The sequence below is a fragment of the Paramormyrops kingsleyae genome, chromosome 18 (assembly GCF_048594095.1).
Source record: "Paramormyrops kingsleyae isolate MSU_618 chromosome 18, PKINGS_0.4, whole genome shotgun sequence".
NCBI classification, from domain to species: Eukaryota; Metazoa; Chordata; class Actinopteri; order Osteoglossiformes; family Mormyridae; genus Paramormyrops; species Paramormyrops kingsleyae.
The window spans coordinates 10716073-10733253 of NC_132814.1; the positions used below are offsets into that span (position 1 = coordinate 10716073).

A 17181-nucleotide genomic window follows, 5' to 3' on the forward strand; every position below is an offset into this window, starting at 1 on the left:
TGCTGGCATCGCGATAGCTGCAGCAGGCGGTGCTGCAGGCAGATCGGTGGCAGCAGCAGGCAGCGCAGCCGCGGGCAGATCGGCGGCGGCAGCAGGCAGCGCAGCCGCGGGCAGATCGGCGGCGGCAGCAGGCAGCGCAGCCGCGGGCAGATCGGCGGCGGCAGCAGGCAGCGCAACCAGCAGGTCCGGAGCCAGCAGCTCCGGCATGGATACGCCGGGGTCCATCCCTGGAAGGGCGGCATCAGCGGCGTTTTCCCAGGCGGGGAGAAGGGAGCATGCTCCCAAGAAGAGCGTCGCCGGCTGGGTTTTCCTCCCTTTTCTCCGGCCTCTCTTTTTGGAGCGGGAGAGAGCGGAGCCCTCTGGGACCCAGGGCAGCTCCCCAACGCTGGGGGGTTGAGCGGCAGAAGCCGCGTCACGCTCAGGTGTGCGCCGCTGAAGTGACGTCCTTCGCGGTGGGGTTGAGGCTGGAGTCCTTCCCGGCTTGCTAGCGACCGGGATCGAGGCAGGCGGTGAGTCGGGGGGCGGCTCCCAGGAGGTGTACCCCAAGGGGCCCAGCCAGACTGCCGCTCTCTCCCTCAGCTGCTCAAGGTGTTCTCCCACCTTGTCACGCAGCTGCTCCTCACCGATCTTGTGCCTCTGTCTCAGGAGCACCCAACATTTCTTCACCAGTGGGCGGGCTATCGGATCCCCTTGAAGCTCCAGCATGTTCGTCCACCAAACAATCTCTTCATCAAGGGGAAGCTTTTCCCAGGCAGCGCTGAGCGTGTTCGAGAGATTAGTCATTCTGTCACGTTCGGGCTTAAAGCGAGCAGGGAAGCCGGCGAAAGCAGCCAGGAAGTCAGGGTAACGGGGTTTATTCCACGCAGACTGACAGGTACGGACAATACAATGACTAATCTGGGGAAGACTGACTCAGACAAGGACTAAATACACAAGACAAGCTAGACTTAACAAGACACAGGCAATCACAATTAGGGCTGAACACGAGGTAACGAGGTGGGCGTGGCACACATCGGGAGCGGACGGAGCGGGGCGTGACAGAGACTTTGAGCTGGCCTTAATTTTCCTGGGAAAGTATATAAAAGGAATTGGTTTATATAATTGTATGTTTTTCTAATTGCTGTGCTGGCAGTAGAACTGCTGAGTGTTACATTACTAAGTAAATGGCACTTCCTTGGAATGTCTTCTGCGTGTAGAGCTGCTGGAATCCAGAGACGGTATGAGCTGGGCTGCTGCAAGTAAAAGTTTTTGTAAAACACTTTGTAAAATGTCTATAATTAAAAAAAAAAAAAAAACATTTTAAGTTTAAGCATTTGTGGAGCTCCCCAATGAAAACTGATCAAACAAATCAAGCAAAATCGTCATCTTGAGTCTTTCTGTCACGGCCATTGTCTGTACACAAGCACATGCATTTAATTTATATTAATATAATGCCAAACAGAAATCTGCAAATATTGCTGTATAATTAAATTCAACACTACTGTGTTAAAACTGATTAAAATAATAAAACAATATTAATATAGTTCATAATCCATTTTTATGTATGTTCCTCTAAAAGTAATGATATGGTAGCTATTTATACAGATTTTAGATGAGGTCTCCTTCATGTAAGGCCACTTTCTTCTCTCTGACTCTAGGTGACAGATCCTGTACTTCAGAACCAAATAAGTACAGAGCTCAGAACATCCCTGTTGGAGTGTTTGAGTAACACATAGCAGGAAGTGTAGTGTGCATGTTGTGAGTTATTTGTATATGTATATGTATGGTGCATCATATCTTTTACCATCAAGATAGTGTATATATACAGTGCCTGACAAAAGTCTTGTCACTTAACCAAGTTGTTGGAACGACAAATAATAACTTGACCTGTAGTTAATCAGTTGGAATCAGAAATGGCTTATAAGAAAGGCAAAGCCTTCTAGATTATGCTTATTATACCAAAATAAAGTTTTTCATCATTCATTGAGTTTTGTCATGTAATTAGGACAGAAAGGTCAACTTTTGCCTGGACAAAAGTCTTGTCATATACAAAAATAATGTAGAAATTATACATATACTTTATTTAGAATACACAAACATGCTACAATAACATCAGAACATAAAGTCATGGTGCCTTGGAAGAAAGAATTAATAACATGTATGACTTCCATGATCTTGGACGACCGCATCCATACGTCTTGGCAATGACTGAAATAACTTGTTGATGAAGTCATCTGGAATGGCAAAGAAAGCAGTCTTGCAGGACTCCCAGGGTTCGTCTAGATTCTTTGGTTTTGTCTTCCAAGCTTCCTCCTTCATCCTACCCCAGACATGCTCAATAATGTTCATGTTTGGTGACTGGGCTGGCCAATCCTGGAGCACCTTGATCCTTGTCAGTTTCAGGAACTTCAATGTGGAGGCTGAAGTATGAGAAGGAGCGCCATCCTGCTGCAGAATTTGCCCCCTCTTATGGTTTGGAATGTAATGGGCAGCAAGAATGTCTTGATACTTCAGGCTGTTGATGCTGCCATCCATTCTGCAGATCTCTCGAACACCCCATACTGGATGTAACCCCAAACCATAATTTTTCCTCCACCAAACTTGACTGTTTTCTGGGTGAATCCTGGGTCCATGCGGGTTCCAACAGGTCTCCTGCAGTATTTGCAGCATTTGGTATGCAGTTCAATGGATGATTTGTCAGAAAAATCAACCTTCTGCCACTTTGCCACTGTCCATCCTTGCTGCAAGCTGTGGGCCTTGGCAAATTCAACACAGTTTTTTTGTTGTGTTCTCATTAATGCTGGTTTCTGTGCACTAATTCGGCCATGGAGACCACTGCGTGCGAGAATTCGAGAAACTGTTCTTGTAGACACAGCGGTTTCTGGTGACCAGTTCTGATGTAGCTCTGCTGCAGTTGAAAAAGGGTTGGCCCTGGACTTTCAAAGCAACAAACGGTCCTCTCAAAGAGTTGTCTTACGTGGTCTGTCTGACCTGGGCTTGTCATGAACATCACCAGTTTCTTCTTATCTTTTTTTAATCCTCTCCACTTGACATTTGGATACATTAACGATGTCTGACACCTCAGCAGACTTGGTCTGTGGTTGAATCTTTGGCATGTTGTCAGAAGTCAGGTTGCACTTCAAGTGAAGGTCTGGTTTGCTGGGGTTCTTTTTATACACACCTGGGATTATGTTAATTACAGTATTTGTCACAGGTGAACCTCTAATCTGTGATTGGTTGAATCTTTAAAAGACATGACAAGACTTTTGCCCTTGCAAAAACAGGTGTTTATGGACTTCAACAAGCTGTGAACATCAGGACACTTTTTGACTGTTTCATTTTGCACCCAGTTATTAATGTGAAAGTCCTTGGCATTAAATTGATCCATTTATTGTAACAATTGATTGATTAGAAATAAAGTTATACAGTATGCCTTTTTAAGTTACTATGTCCTTATGTGACAAGACTTTTGTCAATGACTGTATATAGAAACCGAGAGAGAGAAAATGTCTTAGCAAACTAGATTCCTCTCAACGTAGAAATTCAGGGAAATATCTTTTGTCACCAGATCATTCAATTCCAAATAATATTTTGGAGTGTTTTTCAGCGAGCTTGGCCTCTGGATTACAGCTTTTTAAAAAGCAGCCCAAGATGATTGTGTTTCTATAACGAACGTAGAAAAAGCTAAATTATAGCTAAACATTTTCTAATTATCTTCCTAAACTTTATTTTTGTAAGTGAAAATATAGAATGATGATATTGTTTCAAGTGGATACGTTTATACAGGACATGGTGGTAAAGTTCCAATAGATTTAGCTCCTAATTCATGGTTAAAAACAAGCTTAAAAATAAGCCTCCTTTAAAATTTATTTTGACAAGTTCTTGGACTTCGGTTGGTTCAGAGTTACATGTTCTTACACACTAGAATCTACTTTCAGAAACACAAAACTGAATCTTTTGCATAAAGTGTTTTTCCTTAAAAGGTAACGAGTCAAGGAGCAGTGCCACTTATGTTACTCATAGAATGAAGTGAGTGTGTGATATGTACAGGAATACAGTACAGCTGCTGTTCGGTTATAGCTACATGCATCTTTGCGAAGGCTGTTACTCGTCCTAATCAGCTTAATCTTTTTGCTGGTGTTTTATCTCACTTGTTACTTTCCCACAGTTTTTTTCTTCTCATGCTTGTTAGACACGGTTGCAGCAGTAGCAGTGCTGTTTGTGACTGGATCCGGCCTTTGTGACACATCCAAATTGCCTCATTCTTCGACTGAGTGAAGGATGGTGTTAAAAAAGACAATTGAGACTCCAGAAGCAGTAGAAATGTTCCTGCTTTTCAGCCCATAGTACACTCAGACAAAGCATTACTTATAATGCCATTAAATACACTTTAATGTATTTACTTAAATATACTCTTTGTGTCAATTTAGCATTTTGTATTTATTAATGAACTAAAAGCAAATTTATTTTGCACAAAAAGCAAATTTATTTTGAGTGAGACCTTACTGGTAAGTTGAAGATTACTTGATGTCCTTTCTGAATTAATAAAGGATGTTACTCAAGATGCTGAGTATTAATTGTTTCTAGTACTGTTGCCATGAATTTGATACTAATATATATGTTTTAAATCTATTTGCTGAGTAAGTGCTTGTTTCTACACTATTTTTAGATAACGTTTATATCTATTTGGACAACATCAACTCCTGCTTGAGCAGAAATTACCTTTGTATTGTTGAGATCTAAACTCAAACAAAATGTTCTGGCTCTGAATAAAAGCAAGAGATCGAATTTGTTCTGTATCTAATACGTAGCTAACTACCTGACGGTGAGGATTAGCCTGATTGCGGTGCTTTTTTCTATGTCATGGGTCTCTCCTGACGTTAGTAGCTCTTTGCAGGCAGGCAGTGCCTCCAGCTATGAAGGTAGGTATTGCTGACAACTTTTTGTAATCAGGTTGTTGAAGGTTGGCTTCCTTAAGTGTCTTCTGGAAGTATAGCTACTGCTGTGTCTTCTTGACCAGGAGTTGGAGATTGCTGTCCAGGAGAGGTCCTCTTGAGTACCCAAGTTGAAACCTTCTCCACCATGTAGACTGGAGCAATCTTATTGCTACGTTTTCTAAAGACAATGATGAGCTTCTTGGTCTTAATGCCGTTGAGTGTCAAATTGTTCTCAGAGCACCATTTCGATAGGTGCTGTACCTCCTGCCTGTCAGTCAGCTCATCGCCGATCCTGTTTGCGGTATGGGTGGGTACACAGTCGTGGGTGTATAGGGCATAAAGAAGATGACTCAGCACACTGCCTTTGAGTACATTGGTGTTAAGTGTCAGGGCAGGGAATGGATGGAATCCTAGGCTAACTGTCTGAGGGAAGTTAATTTGAAAGTCAGAAATCCAGCTGAAGAGGAGGTGGATGAGGCCCAGGTCACGCAATTTAGAGAAAATTCTTTTGGGGATGATCTTGCTGAAAGCAAAGCTACAGTCAGTGAAAAGCACCAAATGCAAGTGTCCTGTTTGTCATGTTGGGTTGGAACAGTGTGAAGGGCATGGATCTGTGATATTGGTGTTGGTGTAGAGATGCTGGCATGATTGCCTTGATGTGCATTTGGAGCAGCCTCTCACAGACTTTCATGGTGATGAGGGTATGGGCAATTGGGAGCAAATCGTCCAGGCTACTGATGGCTGTATGTTTTGGCACTAATGCAATGAAGGCTATGACGTATTTTGGGACAATGGCTTGGGATAGAGACAGATTGAATTATTAGAGGCTGAATTATTAGTGAATTCCTCCAACTCGTCAGCTCTCTTTTTCACCCAATACCTGGGGCATAGGCCACTGTCAAGAGCTTCCCTGGCATCTCAGTCCTGGGTCAGTGTCTCTACTTGCCCTCAGGTGTGGCCCTTTCTCTTCGTATCTGCTTCTAGGTCAGGGCACCAGATGTTTCACAGCCAGCCTCTTTCCCTGGGGATCCCATGTGAGGATCTTTCCTGAAGCTGGCTCACGGAGGGTGTGGCCTATCCACATGTCCACCTCCAGTGTTGAAGGAGGATCTCTCCCTCTGAGGGTTCTTGTTTTGTTTGCCTCCACAGTTCTTGGTTGCTGATAGTGTCAGGCCAGTGAATCTGGGGCGTCCTTCTCAGACAAGTGTGGATAAAATAATGGATCTTGTTGGTGGTGTTAATCGTGGTCCTCCATGTCTCAGCTCTGTAGAGTAGGATTGACTTCACATTGGTACTGAAAACCCTGATCTTGGTGGTGATGGACAGGTCCCTGGATCCCCAGATATTCTTTATTTGGAGGAAAGCTGCCCTTGATTGCTGATCCTAACCTTAACATTGGTGTCCATCCTACCCATCTGGTCAACAATGCTGTCAAGGTAAGTAAAGCTCTCCACCTCTACTTGTGCTTCACCTTCCAGTGTGATAGGGGATGTGTTGGCAATGATTACCTTGAGGATCTTTCCTCTGTGGATGTTAAGTCCCAGGGTGGCTGTGTTTTCCATGACAATGCTGGTCTTTTCCTGCATCTGTTGTTGAGTGTGGGAGAGAAGAGCCAAATCATTTGCAGAGTAGAGGTCATCCAGCTGTGTTCAAGGTGTTCCACTGGATCCCATTTCGCCTCTGTGCTGTGGACTTCTTCATGATCCATAAGAAAGGTGATAACAAACAGCCCTGCCTACTTGCTGTTTGGATTCGGAAGGCGTCTGTGAGTTGACCTCCATGAGCTGTTCTGCAGGTCACCCCCCACCAGATGTTGGTGATCATCTTCAGCACCCCATTCTGTCTCCCAGTCCAAACTATCAAACACCTTCTTATCATTTGACATACAGGGGAGGGTTCTACTCCTGCGACTGCTCCAGGATGATGCACAGTGTTGCAATATGGTGAATGCAAGATCTATTTTCATGGAAGCCAGACTACTTATCCCAGAGCAGGGGTCCTGTGGCATCTGTCATCTTGTTGAAAACTCTGCCTGGGATGTTCCAAAGCTTTATCCCTGTGTAGCTTGAGCAGGGACTGAGGTTTCCTTTCTTTGGGATCTTGATGAGGTGACCCTGCAACTCGTCAGCACCGTCCCTGATAACCTGTCCAGGTGTTCCATCTGAGCCCACTGTATTCCTGCATTCACCCCCACGAAACATGCATCATATGTTATGTGTGCATAACGTGAATGCTCAGTTGTTAGCTGTGGACAGAACTCATACAGACAGAACATTGTCTTGGTTGCCTTTGTCAAATTAAGCAAAAAATCTAATTAGGTCTTCTAATATTGAGGCATCTTTGCTTGGGGTGGGGGGCGGGGTATTCCTGTTTTTGGAATCAGTGATTGGGTTGTGATTATTGATTGTTGAAGTGGTTCTTGATCCAAATGCTTGAAAGCATGTCTTGGCACATTTGATGCCTTTTTTCAGTTAGACCTGACAGCACAGTACACTGTACCAAGCCCTTAAGGCTGTGCTGTGAGTTCTTAGCAGATTCTGGACCTTATTAGTCTTCCATGGTTTCTGGTTGGGAGATCTCCAAATGCATTTGTTGATGGTGGCATTGTCGACACGTTTTTGTGTTTAAATATAAAACAGTACTATGGACGTGCACTCCTCAATGCCAGTGTGTACCTCATGTGTAAGCTATTGTGCAAATAAGTTCCAGTCCGTGAATTCTGACCAGTCCTGAAGATGTGAGGAGGCTCCTTCATGCCAGATCTTTCCTACCCTGACAGATCACTTTGCCTTGTTTTTGAGAGGCCTGTAGGCCAGGGTTAGGAACAAAAAGGAAGGTCAGACTGAACCAGGTGGGATGAGGATTAGACTTTCTATCTGTCTTTTGATGTTTGAATGAACCTGGATGAGTTGGGGAGTTTCTCTTTTTAAGAAACAAACTGCGTAACAGCACAGATCGTACATCTATCCTTGCATGTATTAGCATAATTAGTGTAATACCAAATGGCTCTGTTTTTGGTCCATGACTGTATTGTCTTGAAAAAGGTCATAGTTTGGTAAATTGGTAATTCTATGTTGGCTTGGACTCACAAAGGATGTAGCATAAGAGTTTATTAAAGATTAAGTCACAGAAGCTGTCTGAAGACATTCAAAAAGGATAAATGCAAAGTCATTGATTTGTAAAATGTGGATATAGCCCAGAGGTATAGTGCAGGGTAAGTTATCACAATGAGAAATGAGTTTCTGTTGGTTCTACTTATAAGTGTGGGCTTGGATGACACTTTTGTTTAGAAGATCTTAGATGATAAATATTGAAATGATCATGGTGATACTCTTCCTCACTCCTGAATGTATATAGCTTACAGCTATATCTATACAATTTTTGAAATGAATAACTTGTGGACACAAAAACACCTGAAAAAACATAGATGATTCTTTCAAAGAAACTACAGTACAGTCAGTCCTACTACAATCCAACTGATGCATTCCAGAAAATCCTCAGATTCACGAAAATCACATACTAAAGTGCACATATCCAATGCAAAAAAACAGGGTTAGGGGAATGCGACTCCGAAACTCGCAGTAAAACAGATTTGTGGTGTTATATCACACTTTGTAGCAGGGCTGAATTGGTATTTCTAAAATAATAGCTGTTTTATAGGGCTTATTGCTAATTTTATCACATGCACAGACAACCATAAATATTGTACTCAAGATGCACAATAACAGTAATTTTAAAGAATTGTTTGCCATTGTGAAACAGACATCTTTGGACATTTAAGCTATTGTAATATTAATGAGAGGATTCTCATTAATGTTACTATAATAGGACGGCTGTTTCTTTTTGTGTGCTGTTCATATTTCTTATTTATTACTATAACTTTTGCTGCTAAACAGAGAGCTGCTGTTGAACTGTTTTTCACTGTTTTTGTAATAGCGAAAATAAAGTTCTGTCTTATCTTAAAGATACAATATATACATTGATGAAGTAAATAAATTGCTGTCAGAGTGTGGCTGGGGTTGGGTACCTGATCTTGAATCTTATTGTGATGTCACAGAGGTGTCCTGGGTGTGTATCAGCAGGTTGTTTGAAGTCGTCAGATGTTCAGAGTGTAGGTAGAGCCACTATGAGCTGCCACAGAATGACACAGAGTAACACCAGTTGTTAACATAGATTGTGCTACTGTGTATTAGCCTTTATTATTATTACGTCCATATTGGTGCCAGATGGAATGGAATTTTCGTTTAGCTTTCTTACTCGTTGACAATATGCTCCTTATTTTTGGCATTTGCCATAACAAAGGTAGATTATTGTTTTGGTAGTCAACCCAAACCTCAAGGTCAGAATGTCTGGGCCAAGGCGGGCAATTTGTTGAAACTTCAGCATTGAAATTATTGGCATTTCTGACTTAACTCGGTAATCATGAGCACTTTTTCGCATTGGTATACATGCTGTTGAAATCATCGTGCATATTCTGAATCGATCTACAATACGCAGGACGTTGAATGTTTGAGATTCTGGTCTGACTGAGAACCCAGTCACTGTAATCTTTAGCCTGTTTAATAAGTAACAGCTAAAAGGTCTCTACTAAAAGGAAATCAGGTTGTCCAGTTCCATGAAAACTATTATTATTAGCACACCATGCAAAAGGATAGGCAGTCCTGTGTACGTTGCACTGGGGTAGATTCAAAATGGACATGATCTAATAATAGATAAAATAATGCATGTAGCACTTAATTCTTCTAATCCAACATCATGCTTTGGCTTTGTCATGCTTTAAATCTTTATCATCAATGATCCGTGGGTGATTGAATTGTAAATCTGTTTTCAACAGAACTGATCAATTTTTGAAGCAATGTGTATATTATAATTATCATTTGGGACTAATTAATCACATTGTCTGATGGTAGCAGTTCTTTGGAAGAGGTGCATAATTGCTTAATATAAAGGTTGACTCAATTTGCATTTTGGAGTAACTGACAGAAACCACAATGGCCATAGTTATGTTGCAAGTTGTTCCTCTGGAAATATGAGATGGATACATTTTTTCTTTTATAGTAATTTACAAATATGTCTTATATCAGACTTTTTTATGTGTTTGAAATAAGGAGAATACTCTGAAAGTATGGATATAGCATTACTAACATACATCCATCCATCCATCCATCCATCCATCCGTCCATCCATTTTCTGCCACTTATCTGGGTCCGGGTTGCATTACTAACAATTTAAATTGCATTGCTTTTCCTGAAGCAGTGAGCTGTGTTTCATTGGGGCGAGCGTGCAGCTTTGCTCGAAAATGCAGAGCCACTTATTTTATTTTTTCTTCATACCTTTCCACTGCATGCCAGATGTATGAGTTCTTGCCGTTTTACAGGAGTACTTTAAATGGCATTAAATTGCAATTAAGTGCAGTGGTCTAACCATTTACTTGTGCATAAAGGCTTTTTTTATTGAGACGATTTACTGCATTACGAGAATCTTTTTGTGTTTCCTGAGAAAACCGTAAAAATGTAAATCTATGTACACCAAGCCAATATGAGCATTTAAGCAGATAAATGATAAACATCATATAAGATATGACAGGGGGGCTGAAGCAGATTTCAAGGGGGGCAATTTCACTACCTGCCTACGTGCCTGATCGATTTCAGGTTGGGGGGGGGGGGCAGACCCATTATTTTACGTGCTGTAGTTTATATTTCTGCTGGGTATTATGTATTGGCATCCTGTGCAGGGTGCACCCCTGTCTCAGGCTGTTAAGAAAAGCCATTGGAAGATGGATGGATGTTTTGTAGATTCGTGAATCTGTGCACATCCTACAAACATTTTTTCTACTCCGTTTCAGATACAAAATGCAGATGACGTCTTGATCACGCCACTGGAGAAGTTTCGCAAAGAGCAAATCGGTGCGGCTAAAGTAAGTCAAAACCCTTGGTCGCACTTTGGGGTTAAGAGAGTGTAAATGTTACTTTTGTTTAGAAGAATCAGCATATATATGTATAAGGTACACTAAGTTAAAAGCTAAGCAAATTGCAGCTTTAAGGTAACTACAGTAAAATGGTGGTAGTGGGTATTTTATAGTGTCTGTTCCCTTACATCACCCAGCTTGGTGCCTGGTTAAACATACAGAGTATATTTTATTATTAATGGTTGTTTATGTACAGGCAGTCTCTGGGTTAAGAAGGTCTTACTTATGATCTGACTTATATACTGTACAAAGACTAATGGGTAATAAGCAACAAGCGTGGCTCATCAAGGAGGAGACGGGAGGTCAGGTGTGCAGGACGTGAAAACTATCTTCAGTTATCCCACAGAGCAATGCACAGCCATTCGACCTTCTGTTTATCCATTTTTATCCAGAATTTTGGACTTAAATATATGAAACCAAACTCTCTGTGAACACAAATCCTTCACGTGCCTTCAGAACAGCTACAATCATCGCACCATGCTAAATAAACTTCAGCCACGCTGAAAGCTCCTGCCTGTGAAGATCGCAGGCAGCCCTCTTGCAAAACACACAGCCACGGTTAATCTTACCAAAGAAATTCTGTGCTCGGTTTTCGTTAATAAACAGTGTCACTTGCCATCCATCTTCCACTTGTACGTCTATGTGCACTATTTTTTTTCCCCACCGTTTCTGAAATAACTCGTTAAAAATCAGTGACTTTGTCACTCGCAGGGACTTTTATTTCCACAACCTATTCCCTCGAAATAGTCACCCCCCCCCCCCCCCCACTCTGGATAAACATTTACTAAGCAGAGCAAGATAAAAAACCAGTAACCGGTGGGTTACCAGTGTTGCTCAATGCTGGGAATCCTTGGTGATTGCGGGAGACTGACCCCCACAGCCACTGCAGGGTCCAGTGTTGGGAAAAGTCGAAAGTCGGATGAGCTAACTCCGAAAGGATCCGAGAGTCTAAACATTCTGCCTTATTTGGGCTTTCTGGCTTCCTGCAGTGCAGCTGCTGCTGAGAGTGAGGTCATTTACTCTTTAGTCCTCTCCAGCCAAGTGAAACGCTCTTTTTTTAACTACGAATCCCGCTCCCACCTTTCCCATTGATGGACCATTAGGAATGCCTTAGTAGGATCTGCTAACAGTTGGTTGGCTTTCATGAGAACAATATCACTGAAGCGATTATACACCACGATCGAACGTCAAACTGCTGAAAAATGGAAAGGGCCTTTAAATAGCATGTATGAAATAAGATGCTTCCACAATTTTAATGTGTTCTTTCAGTGTCATTATTCTCCCAAGACCCGTATGTTATATTGTCATGCTATTTGTTAATGAACCACTTCCTAGTTAATCTTCATTAGTGAAATGAAGTCGCCAGTTTCATAACTAAACATTAGTGTGTCTGTGTTGTCCGTTGTGTTTGCGTGGGTCGGTCATGTATATATTACACAATATGATAAAAAACCTGTTATTTTGACGTTGTAGGGACTATTTTTCAGGACCCCACAAAGATCTGTGACTGCAATCAAGAAACTAAAAATGCCAAAAGTTTCATATTTAGTTTGGTTACTTATGGTTGAGGTTAGGGTTGGGTAGGGGTTAAGGTCGTCATGTTGGGATTAGAGTTTTTCCCATAGTTCCATAAGTGCGGCTTTGACCCGTGTCCTTGCTGACTCGGTTCTGCCTTTTATACGCCGCTCCCGTAAACTGAAAGCATTTCCCCCTCATTTACCTTCCTGGTTTTTATGACTACTGCAGCACTGATCATTCCTCATATATATGGCAACCTTTAGATCCCTCCCTCCCCCGACTAATTTAATTGGTAGCAGTTTTAACCAATTATTTTAGCATCCAGTCGGTGAAATTTATCATGCAGGAACCCCCCACCCCCACCCCACTTGGTGGCTTTTATCGTATCTAACGGGGGTCATGAGATCTGGCCAGTGTTTTTGGGAGGGGTCCTCTCCATTTGGGAACCACTAACTTACAGCAAAATCACAATTTCTTTTAACGTCTATTATGCCTTGGAGTCTGTCAGTTACTAGCATTGCTGATTGGCTCTGCATTGGAATAAAAATTTGTCTGATAATATCTGACAATCAGCTGCACCTTCAAAACCTCGATCACTTCAGTAACATATTCTTTCCAGCAGAGCAAGGGTGGTACTCATCCATTTAACCTATAAATAACCTTTCCTTCGTTAACCACAGTATATTTCTCACATATTTTCATAGGTGCCATAGTTAATTTCTCTTTCAGAAAAATCAACATTTAACTAAATTTAGTGTACTTGGGTAATTTACATAAACAGTTCTGAAAGCGGGCGAAAGATGATGAGTCTACCAAATGCTTTCTGAACTCACTGGAAGCTGACCAGTGAATCGGATAGTTGGCCCTTTTTTCTTAATTGTAAGTCCAGAAATTTTTCCCTTCTGAGGTCTTGATTTAAAAACAGCCCATAGTAAAATTTCTGGTCCTCTTTATGGCCTAACTTTTGGCCAGCCTGATGAATATGGTGTCTGATGTAGGTACAGGGTGAAAGATATTGCTTAGTAACTGAAAAGTGGACTCCAACCACCTGTTAAGAATTATCTGGAGCAAAGTTATCATCAATATAAATACGATACGAATCATTGTCAGCTGTCAGAGAAATGTCCTGTTTAATGATTGATCTTTTTAGAACTATTTGAAACTTTTCCCATTTGTGACATTATTGCAGCAAATTCTCCTGTGTGGTTGTGCTGACAGAATTGTAGGGTAGGGAAATTTATTTCAGTAGCTAGACATTCATAGAATATTTTCTGCTGTTTGGGAGTCTGGTCAAGGGATTCCTTCTGAATATTGGGGCAAGGTTATTAACTCTCCATTAAAGCAAAATGGCTTTCCTCTGCCTAAAAACCACAGCTCCGCATTAGAAGCAATTTTTCAGTGCAGTACAGTTTTTCTTTAATATAGAACAATTAAATAGTATATTGTATCTTGCCCAATTTTGGGACTATGATGTCATGTGGATGCTTAGCAACCACCTTGTGATGCCAGCATCTTCATCATTGTTGTTTCACTGTGGTCCACTCAGTATTATCTGTACATTAATGACTGCTTATACTTCCATGTACATTAATGACTGCTTATGCTTCCCTGTACATTAATGACTGCTTATACTTCCCTGTACATTAATGACTGCTTATAGGTTTCACTTCTCTAAACATGATTCTCAACCCTGCTTATGTTCAATTTTTGCAATCTATAATGCTAATATAAAGCTTTGGCTGAGAAATCCCATACAATAGAACTAATTCTTGAGAGGAAGACAGCTCTTTCTGCTTGTGATCTATATATTGAGATATTGTAATATTGATGTGAAGAAAAATATATTTGTGTCTTACCCTGCAAATATAATGTGTTATAAGTGAAGTCGATAGACAGTTTGGTTTTCCAAAAAACATAAACATAAAAACTAGAGTAAAATGTAATAATGTAAATGTTTTAGGTAAAAGGAATGCATTGCCTTCAAACAGTGCCGTGTCCTGTATACAACTTCCTAAGCATGCGATTTGGCTGGCTTTCACAGTGACTGAGAGTTTTAAGGTTGGGGATCACTGCGAGGGGTCATGGGAACGGTTTGTTAATGTCACAATAAGAAAACAAACAATCCAGATCTGCTTTCAGTGACAGCTACCGGAAGAAGGCTTGCATCTTCTAGAGGGTTTCAGCAGTGCACAGGAAGTGGCGCTCACTATTTCTGTACTGCTATAACGCGCGCCAGGTCTGCCTCTCAGACCTTGATTTTTGCTTCCCCGAGTTCCCGTTCTGTTTCTTTGCCTTTGAGACTTTGGGAGCTTTTGCACTTTTCTAGTTAATGCAGGTTTTTTGCAGACGTAGCCTGAGGTTATGCTGCACAGAGTGAAGATATTTTTATTTTTCCTTTTTTAAAAAAAAATGTATGCCTTGACTAGTATAATCAGCAAATGAATATACTAAACGTAATTTTTGCCACGATAATGAAACCAATAAAAGTAGATCTGGAGTTTTTATCTTCTTTTTTCCCCTTTTTTTATATTAAACAATTATAGTATGTTTTTCACTGTTTTTGTAATTGTGACAATAAAGATCTATCTTATCTTGTCTTACTTTCCTTATGCCAATAAAAAAAGCTTCAGCTGTCCAAAATTCCGAAAGCAGCGATTCTCAGCCAGCTTGGCCTCAGGACCTGCATGTTTCCCTGCCCATTAAGTCACGACCCAATAAAGTTGTCGGCCAGGAAGGTGGGGGTGGGGGAGGGGGTGGGTGGTAACAGTAAAAGTAACTTAAAAAAAAAAAAACACACACGACCCACTGAAAATGGTCCCGCTACTCACTGTTGGGTCACGACCCCCCCCCCCCAGTTGTCCTAAATGAGCATTCAGACTACGTCAGGGACTAAACAGTGGTTTGCTTTGACGTCATACCCAAGGAATTCTCAGGTCTTCGGCTCAGAAGGCTCGGGCAGACCCCCCCCCCCCCCCCACCCCAGGCTGTGGTGGGGTTTACGCCCACGGAGACTCTCCATATCCTGTTGCAATGATGCAAAAACCTCCTAGCTTCTGTGGTCAACTAAGGTATAGGTAGCTGTCAAGACCTATACCTAAGGTATAGGTAGCTCTCAAGACCTGATCCGCAATTTTCTGGATGCGTCTATCTATGTGTGTTATTGCTATTTTAGCCTTTAAAGATGGTGTGTGTACAGGTTGTGGTGTGCCCCTTAAACTGTAGTGATGTGTATACACTGCCATCTACAGGCCATAAGCCGCCGATATGTTATGATTATTGGTTTCAAATGAAGTGGAGCTGCTTTGATGACCAAAGGAATTATCATGGTATAATTTTATTTCTGGGATTATACTTTTATGTTTGGTTTGTTTACACGCTCTGTGTATTTTTTTATCTGACTTAAGATTACACATTTATCTAAGTAATTACAGTGCAGGAAATTCCAGTGCTTGTTTAAATTAACGTGATGTTGTTTATTTTTTGAAGGAAGGGAAGAAAAAATTTGACAAGGAAACTGAAAAATATTACTCAGTGTTGGAGAAGCATCTAAATTTGTCATCAAAAAAGAAAGAGGCCTTTTTACAGGAGGTAAGCTTTAGTTATGCTAATCTGTCTCTATTTATATAACGTTTTCAAACCAAAGTGTTGCAGATTTACCCCAGTAAATAGAGGTGTCTTTAATCAACTGTGCAGGTGGGTTTTCCTGTGTCCCATTAAACTAAGGTTTTAATTGCTTCGCAGGCAGATATGCAGATCGATAAAGAAAGACAAATCTTTTATGACGCCTCTCTTGAATACGTCTACAAAATTCAAGAAGTTCAAGAGAAGAAGAAATTTGAATTTGTAGAACCAGTAAGTTATGTTTTTGCTTATTTAAAATGTATTTTTGTTTATGTTCAAAAAAGAAATTATGTATGTATGTATATAGGGCTGTGAATCAATAAAAAATGTAACTAATCGCCTAATATTACAACTTATAATCATATAAATATTTATACATTGAATCCCCAAATTAATGTAGAATTAACATAAACATTGTCAGTGGACTTCATTGATTGTGAGGAACAGGAAAAGACTGAAGCGTTGGCTGTCATGGTGAATGGTAACGACGACTGAAAGTGTGCACACCGTGTGTGCTTGTTGATTCAGCTAATTATTTAGTCTGTACTCGTAATTACGGTTTACGTGTTTACATATGCTGCTCATTTCGTTACCTTCAGTCTACTAAGAACAATTTGATCATTGCAAAAGAGAAACTCTGTCATGCAAACTGCAGATAGACACCCAGCTGTGCCAGGTCTGTATTTGGGAATTATGGCACTCAAAGGAAACACAAGCAGGATGAGCTTTCGTGTTACAACAGGATTCCCACCTTAGGCATATTGATTTCAGGGAGGTGGATACCATGCTATTTTTGTCCAAAAATACCCTCCCTCCATCAAATGCATCAAAATACTGAATACCGGCGTATAATGTCTGTATGGTAAGACAGTAAGATTTAGCTGCTGCTCAAGTCTAATGCTGGTTGCTCGGTTGGTGTTAGGATGCTGGCAGTAAAATTTCCCAGCTGGGGTACTGGTGAGTAAAATATATGCGGAACAGGCAATAGAGGGCGGCGGTTTGCTAACCTGTTGGCACAGGGTTGTGGTAACACACTTCTTGCCACCACTGAACAGTAGAATGGCAGATTTCAAAGACATTGTGCATTATTTATGGGTATCAAAGAGCTGCTGTCGGTTTTCGGGAGATTCCTGGAACTTCCCGGAGAGGTTGGGTGTC

At 41.2% G+C, this 17181-nt stretch overlaps 1 protein-coding gene and 1 long non-coding RNA gene across 3 annotated transcripts in view; one reads left to right on the forward strand and one right to left on the reverse strand.

Moving 5' to 3' along the window:
- The window catches only part of LOC111837965 (uncharacterized), a 29714-nt gene extending 17625 nt beyond the window's left edge, over window positions 1-12089 (reverse strand). Inside the window, exons 1-2 of the long non-coding RNA XR_002836776.2 lie at window positions 11454-12089; window positions 8944-9047 (exon numbers count right to left, since the gene is read on the reverse strand). This is a non-coding gene — a long non-coding RNA (uncharacterized lncRNA). The remainder of the gene's footprint in view (window positions 1-8943; window positions 9048-11453) is intronic.
- Window positions 1-17181, forward strand: part of arhgap42a (Rho GTPase activating protein 42a) — a 55100-nt gene that overhangs the window by 18932 nt on the left and 18987 nt on the right. For both annotated transcript variants that reach the window (XM_023800459.2, XM_023800460.2), the window contains exons 4-6: window positions 10762-10833; window positions 15889-15990; window positions 16144-16254. In XM_023800459.2, coding sequence (XP_023656227.1) covers window positions 10762-10833; window positions 15889-15990; window positions 16144-16254 — 285 coding nt within the window. The remainder of the gene's footprint in view (window positions 1-10761; window positions 10834-15888; window positions 15991-16143; window positions 16255-17181) is intronic.